Raw genomic sequence first — 17,928 nt, forward strand, 5'->3', positions numbered from 1 at the left:
TGCACACTCCGGTGGATCAAAGCAAGTTTGATATAACGCGGTTTCACCTATAATGTGGTAAGATTTTTTTGGCTCCCAAGGACAGTGTTATATCGGGGTAGAGGTGTAATTTGTATATCTTTCTCCCAAAGTGTGGCATAGACAGTATTTGCAGGGGTCACAGTTGAAAACATGCTAGGTAGCAGCCGGGGTGAGCACAGAGGAGGTGGTGCTCTAATCATGTTCCATCAATCCAACTAACTGTGGATCTTTCTGCTGTAATGGTCTGCGGTGAAACAATTAGCTGTGTGGACATTTAAATAATCGTTATTAGACTTCTGAGTTAGCACCCCATTGAGATAAAGGCAGTAGTTTGCATCTTTAGGACGATATGCTACTTCCTGCCACCCTACAGGTACACATCTACAAGCCTGAGTATAAATGGGCTTTACACAGAAAATGATTTGGGGTGGGGGAGGAATTCTGTTCTCCCCATCCCATCCAACCTCGTGGCATGGCACACACTGACAACACAGTCCATTCACTACTACTACTTATGGGTAACAGGAGAGGCCTCTGAGGCCAAATCCTGTCCCATAGAAGGGTCAATGTAGTGCCCTGGCCACCAGACTGCTCACATCCTGAAACCTCTCTGCCCAGAGTACCCCTGCCTAATGGAACAACAGTGGCTCTTTTGCAGGTAGAGACTTTTGCTATAGTGAAGGGACCATATGTGATTCTCAGAGATACATTCTCTCTGTCTGCAGACTCAGGACTTGCATTGGTTCCACATTTAGAAGGTGCTTCAATCAGAAAGGCTAGAAAACTTAATTTTTTTTTTAAATGAAAACTTAGATTCTATTGAGACTCAGCCAATGAGAAGGACTGCTGCAGCACTGGTGTGTGTCAACTCAAAGTTGGGGCGCTGGCTTAGCTGGTGGAAAGGAAAGTGGCAACTCCTGCGCCTACCTTATTTTTTTCCAACTTAAAGGGCATGAAGAGAGAACAGCGTGAGGACAGGGTGGCAAAAAGAAACAGACATCTTGCAAAAAAATTAAAAAGACATTTTAAAATCTTTTAATCTCAAAGCACTTTGACATAATGCACATTTTCAGAAAATATTCTAATTGTCAATGAGACTTACCCCTAAAAAAACAGACCCCCACTGTTATCTGAAGGAAGATCTCTATTTTCTGTCAGTTATAGAAATACCCTTTATATCATTTAAGATGCAAGCAGTGGAGTGGACATACTCGTATATAGCGCCTGGTCCCACTGAAATCCATGTAGAAAAAAATAACAGTAATATTAATGGGGGCAGGCTTGGTCCCCTAACAGCCACTGATATCAATAGGAGTAGAACGGGTCCCCAAACCATCCACAACAAAAAAGCAAACTAGGGAAATGTGTGCTAGATGAAATTACTGTAAGGTGGGTGCAAAACTGGTTGAAAGACTGTACTCAGAGTAGTAATTAATGGTTGACTGTGAAACAGGGGAGTTTGGTAGGGGGTCTATTCTGGGTCTGATAAAATTCAATGTTTTCATTAATGACTTGCATCATGGAGTGGAGAATATGCTCATAAAAATTTGCAAATGACACTAAGTTGAGAGGGGTGCAAACACTTTGCAGGACAATTAGAATTCAAAACAACTGTGACAAATTGGAGAATTAGTCTGAAATCAACACAATAACATTCAGTAAAGACAAGTGAAGAGTACTATACTTAGGGGTGCATCTAATTTTTTCTTCCTACAAAAGGGGGAATAATGCTAGGTGGTAGTACTGCTGAAAAGAATTGGGGCAGGGGAGGGTAGAGTGGCTCACAAAGTGAATATGAGCCAACAATGTGATGCAGTTACAAAAAAGGGCTAATATCAGTCTGGGTTGCATTAACTGCAATGTCGTATGTAAGAAGTGGGAGGTAACTGTCCTGCTCTATTTGACAGTTCTGGGTGGCACGCTTTAAGAAAGATGTGGACAAATTCGAAAGTCCCAAGAAGAGCAACAAAAATGATAAAAGGTTTAGAAAACCTGATTTGAGGAAAGATTTAAAAAATTGATGTACACTTCTACCTCAATATAACGCTGTCCTCGGGAGCCAAAAAATCTTACCACGTTATAGGTGAAACTGTGTTATATTGAAGTTGCTTTGATCCACCGGACTGTGCAGCCCCGCCTCCCCAGAGCACTCTTTACCACATTATATCTGAATTCTTGTTATATCGGGTCGTGTTATATCGAGGTAGCGGTGTATTTAGTTTTGAAAAAAGAAGACTTGATACTAGTGTTAAAATATGGGGGGACCTGACAATTTTAAAATGTTAAGGGCTGTGATGAAGAGGATAGTGATCAATTGTTCATGTTCTGGGAAAGTAGGACAAGAAGTAATCAGCAAGGGAAATTTATGTTAAATATTGGGAAAAACTTTCTAATTATAAGGATAGTTAAGCGCTAGAATAGGCCTCCAAGGTAGGTGATGGAATCCCTGCCATTGGAGGTTTTTAAGAACAGGTTAGAAAACATCTGTCAGGAGTAGTCTAGATATACTTGGCCCTGTCTCAGCACAAGGAGTTGGATTAGAAGAGCTCTCAAGTTCCTTTCCAACCCTACATTTCTATGAACTTTGCTTAATTACAGCATATAGGCAGGATGAGACTTTAGGGAACTTTAAGGGGTTTTAACAAACTGATTTTGAGCTAGGAGAGAACAAGATTGGACAGGAGTCCAAACTTCAGATTAGGATAGCTTTTTAATTACAGGGAGCTCAAAATGTGATGAATTGCCTCAAACCTTGCACCGACACCCTTCATAGTAAATCATACCACTTTCAGGCCAAACCCATGATGTGAGCCAAAGTTACAAGGGGCTAAAATAGAGCTTTATAATGGAAAGTGGTTGCAACTTTTATGGCAAGACTGTGTCTCCAGAATAATAGGAGAGGAGCAGAGCTGCTGTTGAGCTGGTACAGAGGCAAGATGCTAGAGAAGAGCTTCTTTTCCAGTCTTCTCCCCAGGGGAATTCAAATCCATAAACCTATTATTCTGTACAAATATCTTACTTAAAATCCACTTCAACATACATATTCAATATGAAACAGCAACAGAAATCACATCAAAAAGACAGTTTCAGAGCAGAATTTTAAAATCTACTCAATTTGCCCTTTCCATTCAGAATCTTTTGAGTACAAAGGAAGTGAACGCAAGTGTACATGTCATCCGCCTTCAGGTCTACCTCTCCTTTTCAGCAATAGTGCCCCAACCCATCACCCTCCTCTCTCCCTGCTTCAAGCAGTCTCACTGTTAGTCTGGTTTTCAGGTTTCGAACCAAGGGACAGGGAAATGAGTCAGTTGGGGAACACTTTTGAGGGATTTAGGAGGGGACTATGGGGAGAGGCAAGAGTCAATCCTAACCTTCTCACTCCTGTGTGTAGTCTTCCTATGTCATTCAAACCACAGCAACTTTCTCTTAAGTCAGTCACTTGGCAATACCGTAGAATCTGAGTTACAAACTGCCCCACTATAAACCTTATCTGGAACCGGAAGTACAAAATCAGGCAGCAGCAGAGCCCGGTGGGGGGAGTGGGGGGGGGGGAGGAGAGGGGAAGCAAATACAGTAGAGTGCTGTGTTAAAAGCAAACTACTAAAAATAAAAAGAAACCAGCATTTTTCTTCTGCATAGTAAAGTTTCAAAGCTGTATTAAGTCAATGTTCAGTTGTAAACTTTTGAAAGAACAACCATAATGTTTTGTTCAGTTACGAACATTTCAGAGTTACAAATAACCTCCATTCCTGAGGTGTTCATAACTCTGAGGTTCTACTGTCGAAACTCTAGAACAGCGGTTCCCAAACTATGGGTTGTGCCCCCAAGTGGGATTGTGCCATCGGCAGATGGGACTGCAGTCGTGCCATCAGTGGATGCGTTTACAGTGCTCCTGTGTGTGTGGAGGATGCCATTTTGCTCCACACAACATGACCTTGCATGTACAGTGTGTGTGAGATCATGCTGTGTGGCAGACACCATGCTGCTCTACAAAATGGCATCCTCCAAGCTGTCAGGTCACAGGAAGCAGTAAGTCTGCAGGTAAAAAGTTTGGAACTGCTGCTCTCAAGAATCTTGGACTAAAGGAAATAATTGAAAGAAGGTCCACTGAGTCTTGTGCAGGGTTCTTATGTTGTCATTTTCTTTGTTCTCTGCTCTTCCTAAGATTCTTCTTCCTGTACAGTGCCAATGTCTGTGTCCCTCTGAGACTCCTGAGCTCTGTAGAAACAGTCAGAACCTTTTGTTAAGTATTGGAAATGATCTGAGCTACTTTATTCTATGCATGAGAAGCAGAAGTCTGGTCATACAGGTCATAAGCACAAAAAGCAATAGGGGAGCCTTATTACTTGAAATAGGCATAACTGAGTTATACTTTTCATCTGTGATGGCACAGATTAGAATTCTTTGGGAACAAGGAGGAAGAATGTTTCTGTCTAGCCAAAGACAGGAGAGTTGGTTCTATATCTTTACTGCTTTCATTACCTGTGAGTTTCAGACTCTTCCTCCTTTGGTAGGTCAGTAGCATCTCTCCCTTTGTTCCTTACAAATTCCTCATTCAGCCCCACCTGACAAAGGGTGTCTCGGTAGTGTCGCTCTGCCTCTTGCCGGGCATCATGCTATGGAATTGAAACAGAAAAATGAACCAACCAGAACTGGGTCCTTCCCCATAATGGACACCCTAAAATAATTCTATCTAGAGGGTTTCAGTTCCTAGCAGCTATACAGTGGCTGTGATAATAGAGAGAGCTCTGTTCAGAATCACAACTGTGAGCCACCGCTTTCCACACTCCTGTTCCTTGCCCCTCTCACACTCCCTGCTGACAGCAGTCCCGTCCTAGTACACCAACAGATGTACCCCAATCCTGATTCAGCTACACCCTTCTTTCTATGTGCTGGTTCCCAGTTTGAGGGAGAAGTTGAGAACCAGGTAATTTCAGTCCCAGGGGAATACGGTGGGACTGGTGTAGGAATTAGATCCACTTTGGAGTCTCACCCAGCCCACTTGCAAGCGGCCAGAAGTCATACCCCCACACTAGTCCAACACCCTTCATTGACTCCAACTAAACTCTGCAAATTTGCCTATTCCAAGATGTCATCCATTCAGAAATTAGACAGTTCTAAAGGTTAAACCAAACTATTGGTGTGGATGGCCTCCTTCTCTTTAGGTAAATGAATGCCACACAATCTTGGCTAATTCTTTCTAACCTGACAAATAGGAGATTGACCTCAATGGAGTTACTGCATAAAGATGCCTATGTCTTTCTCTTCCCACCCAGATCAATTGCTCAGCTGAACAGTTTTATTATGAGCCAGGAAGACAGCTCTTTTAAGAGGCTTAATTTAGTGTGCAGCTGGCTTGTCCCTACATATAATCAGACTATTCCACAGCTCAGCGCTGATGTGTAGAATTTGAAAGAGGAAACCCAGGAGGAAGTTTTTTACATGGTACAAGGTTTGCAGCCACAGTAAAAGTTTGGTTTTTGAGCTGTTTATTTTTAATATAGTATAAGATATGTAGAGGATATTGTACAGTGATGAGATGTACTGAATAAATAGTCCCTGCCCAACAAGCTTGCAGTTGATTGGAGGGACTACATTGTTTGTTTCTTTCTAGGACCTTTCCAAACAAAAGTACAGAACAAACACCAAATTGAGTATGGTCTTCAAATGGTTGTAGACTGTAGAATTTTACATTGTAAACTATGTTATTCAGGGCAGGGATAGTGAGTTCATATAAAAAGAACAGGAGTACTTGTGGCACCTTAGAGACTAACAAATTTATTAGCGCATAAGATTTCGTGGACTACAGCCCACTTCTTCGGATGCATACAGAGTGGAATAAATATTGAGGAGATATATATACACACATACAGAGAGCATAAACAGGTGGGAGTTGTCTTACCAACTCTGAGAGGCCAATTAAGTAGGAGGAAAAAAAACTTTTGAAGTGATAATCAAGATAGCCCAGTAGAGACACTACTGTCTCTTCAAAAGTTTTTTTTTTCTCCTACTTAATTGGCCTCTCAGAGTTGGTAAGACAACTCCCACCTGTTTATGCTCTCTGTATGTGTGTATATATATCTCCTCAATATTTATTCCACTCTGTATGCATCCGAAGAAGTGGGCTGTAGTCCACGAAAGCTTATGCTCTAATAAATTTGTTAGTCTCTAAGGTGCCACAAGTACTCCTGTTCTTTTTGCGGATACAGACTAACACGGCTGCTACTCTGAAACCTGAGTTCATATAGTGCCTGTCAGAACGATGCCCTAATCCTGATTAGGGCCTTGGGGTGTTACTGCATTATAAATTAATAAGTAGCTGTAAAGCTTCACAGAAAAGCTGAGCACAGTGGAGTGGTTTTTTCCTGAGGGAGGGAGGGAGTTTCCCAAACATTAAATGGGAAGCTGCTCCATGTCTGTCCCTTTCCAGAGACTACATAGCTTTTGCACCTTCTTATTCCTGGCTGAATTCCACCCAGCTTCCTTACTCATCTCTACAATTAGCTGACAAAATATCTTGTGCTCCATACTGGTACTGGAGCTTTGAATGGTTACCTTTGTGACCTGTTCGAAGAGGTATGGTCGGTTCTTGACTCGTATCTGCATTTCTTCCAGTTCTTTTTTGTACTCCTTTGTTCTTTTGCGGTCATTCTGCCTGAAATGGAAAAGTTCCCTGACTAATCGTGGTGCCCTCTGACTGACTTTTTGGTTTCTGATCAGTTGGAATGACCTTCTAAACCCTCATCTCAAATACCTCCAGGACATGCTCTTAATTGCTTTGCTTCTGCTTCACATACTGTGTGCATCCGACAAAATGCATTCATGCTGCTGCAGTGTACACAGTACTAGGTAAGGTTTCACTTGAAGATGAGCAGTGAAACAGTTAATACAAACACAAATATTGAGGTTGCAGTGGTGGAGGCACTCACAGAAAATGTGATCCTTGTGTTTTTTTCTATCTGTTTGGAAAGAGCTAAGTTGAAATGCAAAATAAAAATAAAAATAAAAATAAAAATGACAGTGAAATGGGCATGACTGCCAGAGGAAGGTAGATTTTGGGTCACAGGTGCCCAGGGTCAATCCCCTTCCAAAGCAATTATCTTTTGTTGTTAAAAACAAGCTACTGCTGCAAAGAGCTATCTATCAATGTGGCCTGGGATACTGACCAGTTCTGTTTCAGCTTCTCCTTGTGCGTCTCCTCCAAGCTTTTATGGGGATCCATTGCTTTTGCTCGACTGCTCATAGATTTATGCATAGCCTGACATTTCTTTCTCTGTATCTCCATCCAATGAATTCCTTCATTCTCCCTGCTCTTTTTGTCTTCCTGGCAGTATCTATACAGAGAAAAATGGGTAATGGGGCAGCAAGTTCATTTCAGAGTACAGGAGTATTGGCTGTGAATCTCACTCTGCTAATGCTGAAATGTGACAAGCTGTCTAAAAGGATAATTAATGTGTTACTTCCATGTAATGCCAAAAACACTTGAGGTGGAGCATGGCAAGAGAAGGGAACAAGCAAGGGAAGGGGATTAGCAAGGGGGAAATATATGGAGGAAGAAGATGAGAGAGGGAGGACAATAGGCACTTGGATACTAAAGTGATGGGAATATCTAAGAAATGACAGATTGACATGCAGAGGGAAAAAAACGTATCTTAGAGGTCAGCACCTCTTGTCATTCAATGGGGGAGAAGCTGCTTCCAGAAAAACCAATGTAGGCACTGGTGGGAGAGGCAGGTGTGATGGGGAAGAGCTAAACAATTTCAAATGTCATCTTCTCTACTTTATTATTAGTGGGGCATGGTCCTGTAACCAAGTACTTTTTTTTCCTACTCACCTAATAGCAGATTCCCTCTTTCTTGTTGCATCTGTAATGTGCACTGGAAGGGTGTTGGAAGAGAGAGAGGAGAGATCAGTCAGAGAACGACTTCTTTGCACCGGAGCCTTGGAAGACTGCTGAAAATCCAGACAGAAATTAAATCTAGTTTAGTATAATTGTGAAATGTGCAGAATCTCCTCTGTTCTTTAGGTAGCTACTGAAGAGACTCAAACATGTCTTTAGCAGTCTGTGAGGACAGACCTCCAATTCATGCCTACCAATGAGGTTGGTGGAAGTCCTTAACATGACACTGAAGAGAGAGATCAAAAAGATAATCTTGTCCATCTCTTCCCAGTGCAGCATTACCACTTTCTAGAGCAGAGGTGGGCAAACTATGGCCCGCGGGCCACATCCAGCCCGCAGGACCGTCCTGCTCGGATGTGGCCCACGGGCCATAGTTTGCCCATAGCTCTGTGCTGCGCAGTGGTGTGGCTGGCTCCAGCCAGGCGGCGCGGCTGTAGCACCACCAGCCACCGGTGCTTTAGGCAGCGCGGTAAGGGGGCGAGGAGTTGGATAGAGGGCAGGGGAGTTCGGGGTGGTGGTCAGGGGGCGGGGGTGTGGATGGGGTCGGGGTGGGGAACAGGGGGGTTGAATGGGGGCAGGGTCTGGGGGGGCAGTCAGGAATGAGAGGAGGGGTTGGATGGGGCGGCGGGGGTTCAGGGGCGGTCAGGGGACAGGGAGCAGGGGTGTGTGGATGGGGCAGGGGTTCCAGAGGAGCTGTCGGAACAGGGGGGGTTGGATGGGGCAGGAGTCCCGGGGGGGGGGCACGACCCCCTCCCCTAACTGGCCCTCCATACAGTTTACGAAACCCGATGAGGTCCTCAGGCCAAAAAGTTTGCCTGCCCCTGTTCTAGAGTTTTGTTCAGTCTAATTTTAAAGACCATCTTTTACAACTTTCCTTGGAAGACTATTCCACAGCCTAATGCATGTCATTGTCCACAAGCTTGTGCAGATATTCTGCATGAATTTTCCCTTTCTTCTTGAATCCTAAGAATGCATAATGTTTACAAAGAAGTGAGTTTCTAATCAATGGCACAGATTGTTCAATATAGATAAGGAAATAAGGTTGTTGAAAACACACAAAGCAAATTATACTGCCTCTGGCTGACCCGGGATCTAAGGAGGGGCCGTTTTAGACAAGAGCAGAGAGGTCTCCCTGCCAGGTAGGTTAGCTTCAGTAAAAATATATAGGATTATAAATCAAAAGACAGAGATCCCAGCAATCTGACACCTGGAGCGGTGTGAAGGGTGTAATGCTGCAGAAACACATCATCCTCTCACCTTCATTTTCTGCTCATTAGCCTGTCTCTGCCTGTAGTGGAGATTGGAGGTTCTCAGTTTAAATGGTTGATTACGAGTTGGCTCTTTGACTTCTCGTATCCTTATTGCTTCTCTCTGAAACGCCCAGTAAAGTCTTTCAAAATCAGGCACCGCTGGGTTAATTCTTGGTTTAAAGCTGAAGTCGTCTTGCAGGAAGCTGAGTTTTTCTTGTTTGGTTTTGGTGGCGATTCGGGACTGTGGCTCTCTTTGTCTGTTGCTAGGATCAATAGGAGCTGAGGAGTTTTCCAACAAATCCTTGGCTCTCATCTGAATGCGAATTTTCCTGTAGAGTTCAGCTTCTGGGAAACAAAACCAAATCAATGAGAATAAAGACTGGAAGAGGGTGTTGGGAACTGCCAACACAGAAAAGGGAGAGGTTGGGAGCTCAGTGGGGTCTTGCTCCTACAAATATTTCATCATAATGGGAGAGAATGGGAGTGACTCAACACAGGCAGAGTGTTCAATATTTGTTTGCTTAGTGCATTTTTTCACCCTAAATGCAAGATTGGTTCTTTATGACTTTTTCCTAATCCCTCACAAGCACCATGGACTGATTTTTCCTTTCTTGCTGTGGCATAAATTACTGAGCACACCATCCCTCCAGGGGTGCAGTTTCTGGACAGGTTGTTTCTCCACCGCCACCACCATAAGGGTGCCGGTGAAGGTAGCTGCACCCTTCTGTCCTGCAGGAATGTGATGGTAAGGGGGCTCTGTGATGATCTGTTGTTTTCTTCCATTGACTAATGTCCCTGGGGCTGATCACATGATCCAGACATTGTAACTCAAGTATACTTTTACCAGGTGATTTTTTTTTCTACGAAGGATCCAGTGATCTTAGTCCATATTAGAAAAGATTCTGGGTAAAAATACATACAGTGGGGAGCAGAGCTCTGCATCCCTGAAGTCCTCATTTCATGTCATTTCTGGACCTAATTTTCTGTGGGAGGTGGGGAGTGTATGTTGTAGGGATAATATGCAAATTTGACTTCTTTCATCTGTGCCATTTTCATGGACACTATGTACACAAAATAATTTTCCCACTTTTAGAAAGGATGGTGGATAGTGCTGTTGGCACAATAAGGTTTTTATAGGGCTTGTGTAGAAATATACATAGTCTATAAGGTTATAATGACTTAAGTGTGACATTCTATTGAAAATGTTCAATTTTTTACACTGATTTTCATGTATCACATGAAACCTGCATTTGTGAATATCCAATTGGTCAGTTGCCTAATTACAATGGTACAAGGTACCCACACTGGCTGCTGGGACATTGACCATAATGGTACACCACAGAATAGCAAAACAATGATCCACCCAATCTGGTAGCACGCTCAGATCACACCAGTTGTCTAACCAATCAAGTATCTTATATGTCTTCCCTATCCAATCAGTTTAATAGTCCATTTAGAATAGTACATTACAAGATAATATAGCTGGTGGAAAAAATTATAACAAACACACTCAATTGGGGAGAAAACCAGAGGCAACAGTAAAGGGATATGGTTTACAGCAATTAGCACATTAGACATTTGCAAAGAAATGTGATATGGCTTTAAAATGGCCATTGCAAATTTGGATAGTATATGCAAACACATCATATCACAGAGCATGGAGGTGATGTGAGACTGTACATGGCTCTGGTGAGGTCTGCCTGTAATAGTGGTTTGAGTTCTTGGCACCATAGTACCAGAAAAATATTGACAAAGTTGAGGGACTGAGAAGAGCAATAAAAATGATTAGGGGATTGATTTCTCAAGAGCTAAACAACCACCACAGTGTAACAAGTCTACAAATATCTGAAGGAAAGAAAATGTATTTAGGGGTCTTCAAGAAGGTACATTTAGGCTGAATATGAGGAAAAGTTCCCTGATAGAGCTGTACTTAGCTCAGGAATTCTTGCCTGAAGGAACTGGTGGAAGTCTCATTGCGTGGAACATTTAAAAGTGGACTATATAGAGCCCTGGAAACAAGACTGTGGGGAACAATCTTGTATAGACTCTCACAACTTAACAGATGTCCCCCATCTTGAACTTTTAAGATTCATCGTGTCCTTTAATCTTCCACTGCCAACTCTGTCACAGACCAGGATAGTCCATGTAGCTCAGAATCAACAGTCTGACCCCTGTGGTACTGGAAAATATTGTAAATCTATCTAATCCACCAGGGGCCAATATTAGATGTTTCAGAAGAAGGTGTAAATTTCCCTGAGCTAGTAACCCTCATGAAGGCCTGTACTTTCACATCAACTCAGCAAGCTAGAGGGGGTGAGCCAATGAGCTCAGGGACAGCTCAGAACAGCATGCTAAAGCTGCTGAACCCATGAGTTTAAAGATGCCTTGACATCAGTCCAGACAAAAAGAGGCACTGAGTGACCATACAACATCATTCCCTTTAACAACAGACCAGAAATCTAGAAGTTTTAAGTTGGTAACTTCAGAGTTACCATCAGCAAAGAAAAGCTAGAAGGGCATGTCACTAACCTCACAAAGCCCTGTGCATTGACATCAGCCAAGCCAGTTAAAGGAGCTGAGCCAGTGCCATAACACAACACAGCTTGTCCCCGGATATCAGATGAACAAGCTAGAGGTGCTGTGTCAGAACTTCTATGGCTCCTGCTCTTGCTTCTTCATTGGTGAAATAAAGATTCATCTGGTAGAAGAATCAGGAGTGGGGAAGGAGAAGCTGTGGCTTGGCTGAGCACCTTATATAGGACTCCAAGCCTTATCAGTATATGTGGAGCAGCAGTGGCACCTGATGGGAGAGAAATTATTATAATTTGGACAATCTCCCATCTGCTTTCTTGGAAGATCTGTCCCACTGCTGGTTACCCCTCCCATCCAGAGGAAAAACTGAATTACCCCATCAGGTTCCTCTCCTGTTCTGGCATTCCGTGTGGGATGTGTGAGAGGAGGGGGTGGTTGGGAGCACAAGGGATGTGCTCCTATAGCGTTCCCATACTGTGTATTCACGTTTACTTGCACACGCTCATGATTGGACAGCTATGAGCTTACTTGGAGACATGGATATTTTTCAAAGACCAATGTTCCCATGCTCTTCCCTGGCCATGTTCCATCACACAGGTTGATGCAATTTCATGTCACTATGTGACAACATCACTACAATTGGTGACTCCCCCTCCTATTTTGATCTACTTTAACCATTACTCCTTCATTACAGAGACAAGATGAGTGAAGTAATATCTTATATTGGACCAAGTTTTGTTGATGAGAAAGACAAACATTTGAGCTAAACAGAGCTCTTTGCCTGGGAAAGGTACTCTGACTGTCACAGTAAATACAAGGTTGAACAGATAGTTTACTTATGCAGTTCAACCTTGTATTTAGCTATGACACTGAGTACCTTTCCCAGAACTGAGGAAGAGCTCTGTGTAACTCAAAAGCTTGTCTCACCAACAGAAGTTGGTCCAATAAAAGACATTACCTCACCCACCTTGTTTCTCTAATATCCTGGGACCAACACTGCTACAACAACATGCTTTACTCCTTCATCTAATTCATGTAACTATGCAATACTACACCAGGGGTAGGCAACCTTTCAGAAGTGGTGTGCCGAGTCTTCATTTATTCACTTTAATTTAAGGTTTCACGTGCCGGTAATACATTTTAACGTTTTTTAGAAGGTCTCTCTCTATAAGTCTATATTATATAACTAAACTATTGTTGTATGTAAAGTAAACAAGGTTTTCAAAATGTTTAAGAAGCTTCATTTAAAATTAAATTAAAATGCTGATCTTACGCCGCCAGCCTTCTCAGCCCACTGCCAGCCTGGGGTTCTGTTCACCTAGGCTGGCAGTGGGCTGAGCAGGGCCTGCGGCCGGGACGCCCGCTGGCAAGGGGCTGGCAGCCGGGACCCCAGACCTGGGGCGGGGGTGTTCAGGGGTCAGGGCAGAGGGCTGGGTGTGCGTGTGGGGGTTCAGGGGTCAGGGCAGAGGGCTGGGGATGTGGGGGGGGTGTGCAGGTCAGAAGTCTGGGAGTGTAGGGGGATTCAGGGGTGAGGACAGAGGGTGTGGAGGGGTGTGCAGGTCAGAAGGCTGGGAGTGTGGGGGGTTCAGGGGTGAGGGCAGAGGGCTCAGGGGTGTGGGGGTGCAGGGCAGAAGGCTGGGTGTGGGGGGGTTCAGGGGTCAGGGCAGAGGGCTGGGGTGTGTGGGGGGTGTAGGGCAGAAGGCTGGGTGTGTGGAGGGGTTCAGGGGTCAGGGCAGAGGGCTGGGGGCATGGGGGGGTACAGGGCAGAAGGCTGGGGGTGGGGGGGAGTTCAGGGGTCAGGGCAGAGGGCTGGGGTGCTCAGCTCGTGGGGGTGCTCCCAGCCCCCTGACCTGAGCGGCTCATGGCAGTGGGCTAGAAGGGATATGCCCTGTTCCACACCCTTCCCCAAGGTCCCATCCCTACCTCTTCTCTGCCTCCTCTACGGAGCAGCCAGCATGCTGCCACTCCTCCCCCTCCCCCTCGCAAGGGCCATCAGCTAATCGGTGCAGGGAAGGAAAGGAGGAGGGGCAAGAAAGCACCACGCTGGGGGAAGAAGCGGGGGAGGGGAGAAGCTTGGCTGCCGCAGGACCAAGCTTCTGCCTCCTGCCCCCGCAGGGGAGAGCGGTGGGTGGGGGGGCTGAGTGGGGCTGGTGGCCGGGACCGCAGCAGGCAGCAGCGTGCCACTCAAAATCGGTTTGCTTGCCGTGTTTGGCACGCGTGTTGTAGATTGCCGACCCCTGTACTACCCTATGGAGAAAATGTCTTCCCAATTCACATGCTGCAGATGCTGGGAAGTTCTCACTGCCTGCTTCAAGGTGTGAGAGCCCTGCCTCCCTGCTTCCTTTACTCTGATAAAATAAATGTTTGTACCTGGTGGATGGACAGGCTAACAAGCAGCCCTCTTTCAATCCCTACACGTGGGACAACTACTTCTTTCTTATGGCTCTGAGCAAACTTGACTCTTCTCCTGGAGAGATGTCCCTATCAGGAAGTGCCTAACAGGACAAGGAGCAGAACATGTTATTTCCCAGCATGCATTGTCATGGCAGTCAGTGAGAGAGATGACAGGCGAAGTGAGGCAGACATGGAATCCCTTCTACAGGAAGCTGACTAAGCACTTTACCTTTGAGTTTATCCCCAAGAACTGGGTTGTAGATGAATTTAGGGACTGTCTTGTTGCCTTTTGGTTTGGAGTTCTCAACTGGAGCCAGTGCTGCCAAGATCTTCTGTCTGATGGCCTCCTTTTTCTTGTCCTCCTTCTCCAGGAAGCTGAAGGGTCGCTGAGTGGAAAGGAGCAACTCTTTTCTCTTCTGTGTTGCCACCTCCCTGCGAATCTCATTCTGCTCCATTATTTCCTGGTAGAGTGGCAAGTAGACATGGGCAGGCACCGGCTGTGCGCGGAACTGTTTCTGGCACTCTGCCTCCTCCTGGCTTTGTCTTTTGTCCCTTTGTTTTTCCAGCTCAAGGGATGCACGTGATTTCATCAACTGGGGCTTTTTATGAGCCTCACGCAGAGTCATCTTGAAGGGCTGGGGGATGGTGATAGTAGAGACCCAAGCAGATGCAGCACTCTTTGGCCTCAGGTGGGACTGAGGAAGTGAGAGAGGATTTTGCTGATCCCAAGGACTGTCCAAGTTTAGATCAGTTAAAGAACTGGACTGGCTTATGATACTAGATCTGTGGGTAGGACAAAGACATGATTATTAAAGAGGCCGTAACAAATAAAGCAATAAGAAATCTCAAAGGGACATGCAATAGAGAGCTACCTTCTGGCTGGGTAGAAGTGACACTTATATACATTTGTAAAGTCCTTTGAGAACCTCTGATCAAAAGTGCTATATAAATGCAATATACTAGAGAGTTGCATACTTTGTTGCTTATGTAGGCCAAGCAGCACATACAACTGGGCCCCTCACCCCTTGATGCCTAGAACATTCCCTGAAATTTTGGAATTGATCCAACATGGTCTTCCAAAGTTATCATGTTACAGACAGACAAACAGAAATGCCATTGAGTGGAGGGTTAGGTCGCACTTGCTTGGCCAATATCAGAGTTCAACTGGAGGCATTTCCAGGAAGATCATGAACAGAAGGAAAATAACAGGTTTCCAATGTGTCCTACCTTGAAGCCTCATAGGGCTTGCCCGGCAGAGTCAATCGCCCGTTGTCTTGGAAGAAGTCTTCCAGTTCCTCCTTGAAGGGTTTCTGGTCATTCTCCAATTTTACCTGGTAGAGCAAACCCAGTTCTAATAGATACTGTCTGTTTTTCATCTTGAGTGCCTGCAGTGTGTCATAATACCCCTCAGCTGAGTTTGAGGCAGCTACCATTTCCTTGCCTGGCTGGAGAAAATCCAACAGCTCATCTGTCCTGGGCTGAATGACACCACCAACAACTCTCTCTGTTTCTGGCTCAGAATCTGAGGAAGGTTGAGGTGGAAACACCTAGAGAGATTAGAGCTGGATGTTCAGTAAAGCCATTAATAACTGTCTTACACTAATGTCTTGAGCTCTGAGAGGCAACTCCCACACACAGCCTTCTGCCTGTTCTGATGCCAAACTCCATCTTAGTCAGCTGCATTCCCACTAGTGCAGGAAGGCAGAAAATACAACATAAAAGAGCTGACAAGGACAAGGATAAGTGCAGAGTCCTACACTTAGGAAGGAAGAATCCCATGCACCGCTACAGGCTGGGGACCGACTGGCTAAGCAGCAGTTCTGCAGAAAAGGACCTGGGGATTACAGTGGATGAGAAGCTGAGTCAGCAGTGTGCCCTCGTTGCCAAGGCCAACGGCATATTGGGCTGTATCAGTAGGAGCCTTGCCAGCAGATTGAGGAAAGTGATTATTTCCCTCTATTCAACACTGGTGAGGCCACAGCTGGAGTACTGCGTCCAGTTTTGGTCCCCCCACTACAGAAGGGATGTGGACGAATTGGAGAGAGTCCAGCGGAAGGCAATAAAAATGATTAGAGGGCTGGGGCACATGACTTAGAGGAGAGGCTGGGGGAACTGGGGTTATTTAGTCTGCAGAAGAGAAGAGTGAGGGGGATTTGATAGTAGCCTTCAACTACCTGAAAGGGGGGTTCCATAGAGGATGGATCTAGACTGTTCTCAGTGGTGGCAGATGACAGAACAAGAAGCAGTGGGGGAGGTCTAGGTTGGATATTAGGAAACACCGTTTCACTAGGAGGGTGGTGAAGCACTGGAATGAGTTACCTAGGGAGGTGGTAGAATCTCCATCCTTAGAGGTTTTTAAGCCCTAGCTTGACAAAGCCCTGGCTGGGATGATTTAGTTGGTGTTGGTCCTGCTTTGAGCAGGGGATTGGATTAGATGACCTCCTGAGGTCTCTTCCAACCCTGATATTCTATGATTCTATGACCTAAAAGCTATAAAAAGCAGAATACCCAATGCCTCTCTAGCGCTCCTTGTCATGCAAGGGTCTTGCAGTTGGGGCTGTTTCAGTTTACACACTATAATCTATGCAACTCAGTCCTTTATGCTCTCCTCCCCACCTTCAGTTGTGTCCAGCACTTTTTGGACATAGCTGTGAATCTGGCCTATGGTACCCAGTCCTGTTCCAACTGACATCAATAGCAAAAACAAAGATCTCATTTTAGTGATGGGAGCAGGACTGAGCCTCTAACTCTCACTGGAGTCAATGGCAGCAGGAATCAGCCCCAAACTATCCACAACAAAATCCATTAACAACTTTGCTTAATTACAATCTATATTTCCCCAAATAGTGCCAGGTTGGGAGTTTTAAGGGGATTTAACTATTTGGGAAATGTGGAGAGTTATGAACAAGTATTTCTGAGGTAGTGGGAGACAAAGAAACAAAAGTCAGGGTAATTTTTCAATGACCTGTAACACAAACATCCCTCTTTGACCTTTGGGGTGACTCCGGCAGTTGTCAGGCCATGTACATTTTCCATGCTATATTTTTAGGGAAGTTAAAATAATGGAAGCTGGCTGTAACCTTACTGGGGCAGAGGCTGCAGCCTCTCCACAAGGCAGACAAAGGGTTAGGGTGCTGATGTCCAAGGTCTCTGGCTAGTAAAGAGGAATGGGGGCCAGTAGGGGACAAAGGGTTTTCCCGTGGTGCAGGCACTGGGACTCAGGCGACCTGGCTTCTTCAACTCCCTGCTTCGCCGTGGCCTCCCTGGGCGACCTCGGGCAAGTCACGTGGCCTCCCTTGGCATCAGTCCCTCCCGTGCAATGGGGGAAGAGCCCCTCAATGGCCAGACCAGGGGAGGTGCTCCGTTGCCATGGTAACGGGGCCATGGCGCTGAGGTGACACACGGGCCGTCAATCCCGCACGCGCCCTGAAACCGTTACTCGGAGCGGGCAAAGAAAACGCCGGTGGTTCCCATGGTAACAGCCCCATGGTGGTCGGCCCCGCCCTTCTCTCACCTGTCGGGTCCGCGCCCCGGGCCCCATTTTGGCTCCACGTAGAGCTCCCAGTTGCCTCGACACTGTCATCTCTGGTCCTCACGGGCTGTGCCTAGCCCCGCCCTCCGGTGGGCCCTACCAGTTCATTGGTCAGTGGATGCCAGTAGGCTGGTCCAATTAGCGCTGTGGCCAGGCCTCTAAGCCCGCCCTCTCTGTCTTCGCTGCTTCAATAGCCAATGATCGCCTTTCCTACTGCCCGTCGATTGGGAGGCCCTTTCCAGGAAGGAGTCGCCCTGCATGCACCTCGGCTGTTGGCACACGCGTTGTCATGGCGCTTA

General features: G+C 45.6%; 1 protein-coding gene across 4 annotated transcripts; it reads right to left on the bottom strand.

Annotated features, from left to right (window-relative positions):
* Window positions 1-1,033: 1,033 nt before the first annotated feature.
* FAM161B (FAM161 centrosomal protein B) lies at window positions 1,034-17,875 on the bottom strand. Of its 4 annotated transcripts, none has more exons than XM_005301561.4 (9): window positions 17,612-17,875; window positions 15,325-15,644; window positions 14,327-14,880; window positions 9,179-9,516; window positions 7,856-7,974; window positions 7,188-7,355; window positions 6,577-6,676; window positions 4,504-4,637; window positions 1,034-4,239 (listed from the first exon to the last, which is right to left on the bottom strand). In XM_005301561.4, exons 1-9 carry the CDS (start codon window positions 17,678-17,680, stop codon window positions 4,182-4,184), a joined length of 1,860 nt encoding a protein of 619 aa, XP_005301618.2. In that variant the 5' UTR covers window positions 17,681-17,875; the 3' UTR covers window positions 1,034-4,181. The 4 variants fall into 4 exon arrangements, 3 of the variants coding, with proteins under 3 accessions (XP_005301618.2, XP_065451580.1, XP_042714443.2); XM_065595508.1 differs by having other exon boundaries at window positions 3,645-4,239; window positions 7,856-7,971; window positions 17,612-17,761; XM_042858509.2 differs by having other exon boundaries at window positions 3,645-4,239; window positions 15,325-15,428; window positions 17,612-17,743.
* Between the last annotated feature and the right edge of the window lie 53 nt (window positions 17,876-17,928).

The sequence above is a fragment of the Chrysemys picta genome, chromosome 4 (genome assembly GCF_011386835.1).
Source record: "Chrysemys picta bellii isolate R12L10 chromosome 4, ASM1138683v2, whole genome shotgun sequence".
In the NCBI taxonomy this organism is placed as follows: Eukaryota; Metazoa; Chordata; order Testudines; family Emydidae; genus Chrysemys; species Chrysemys picta.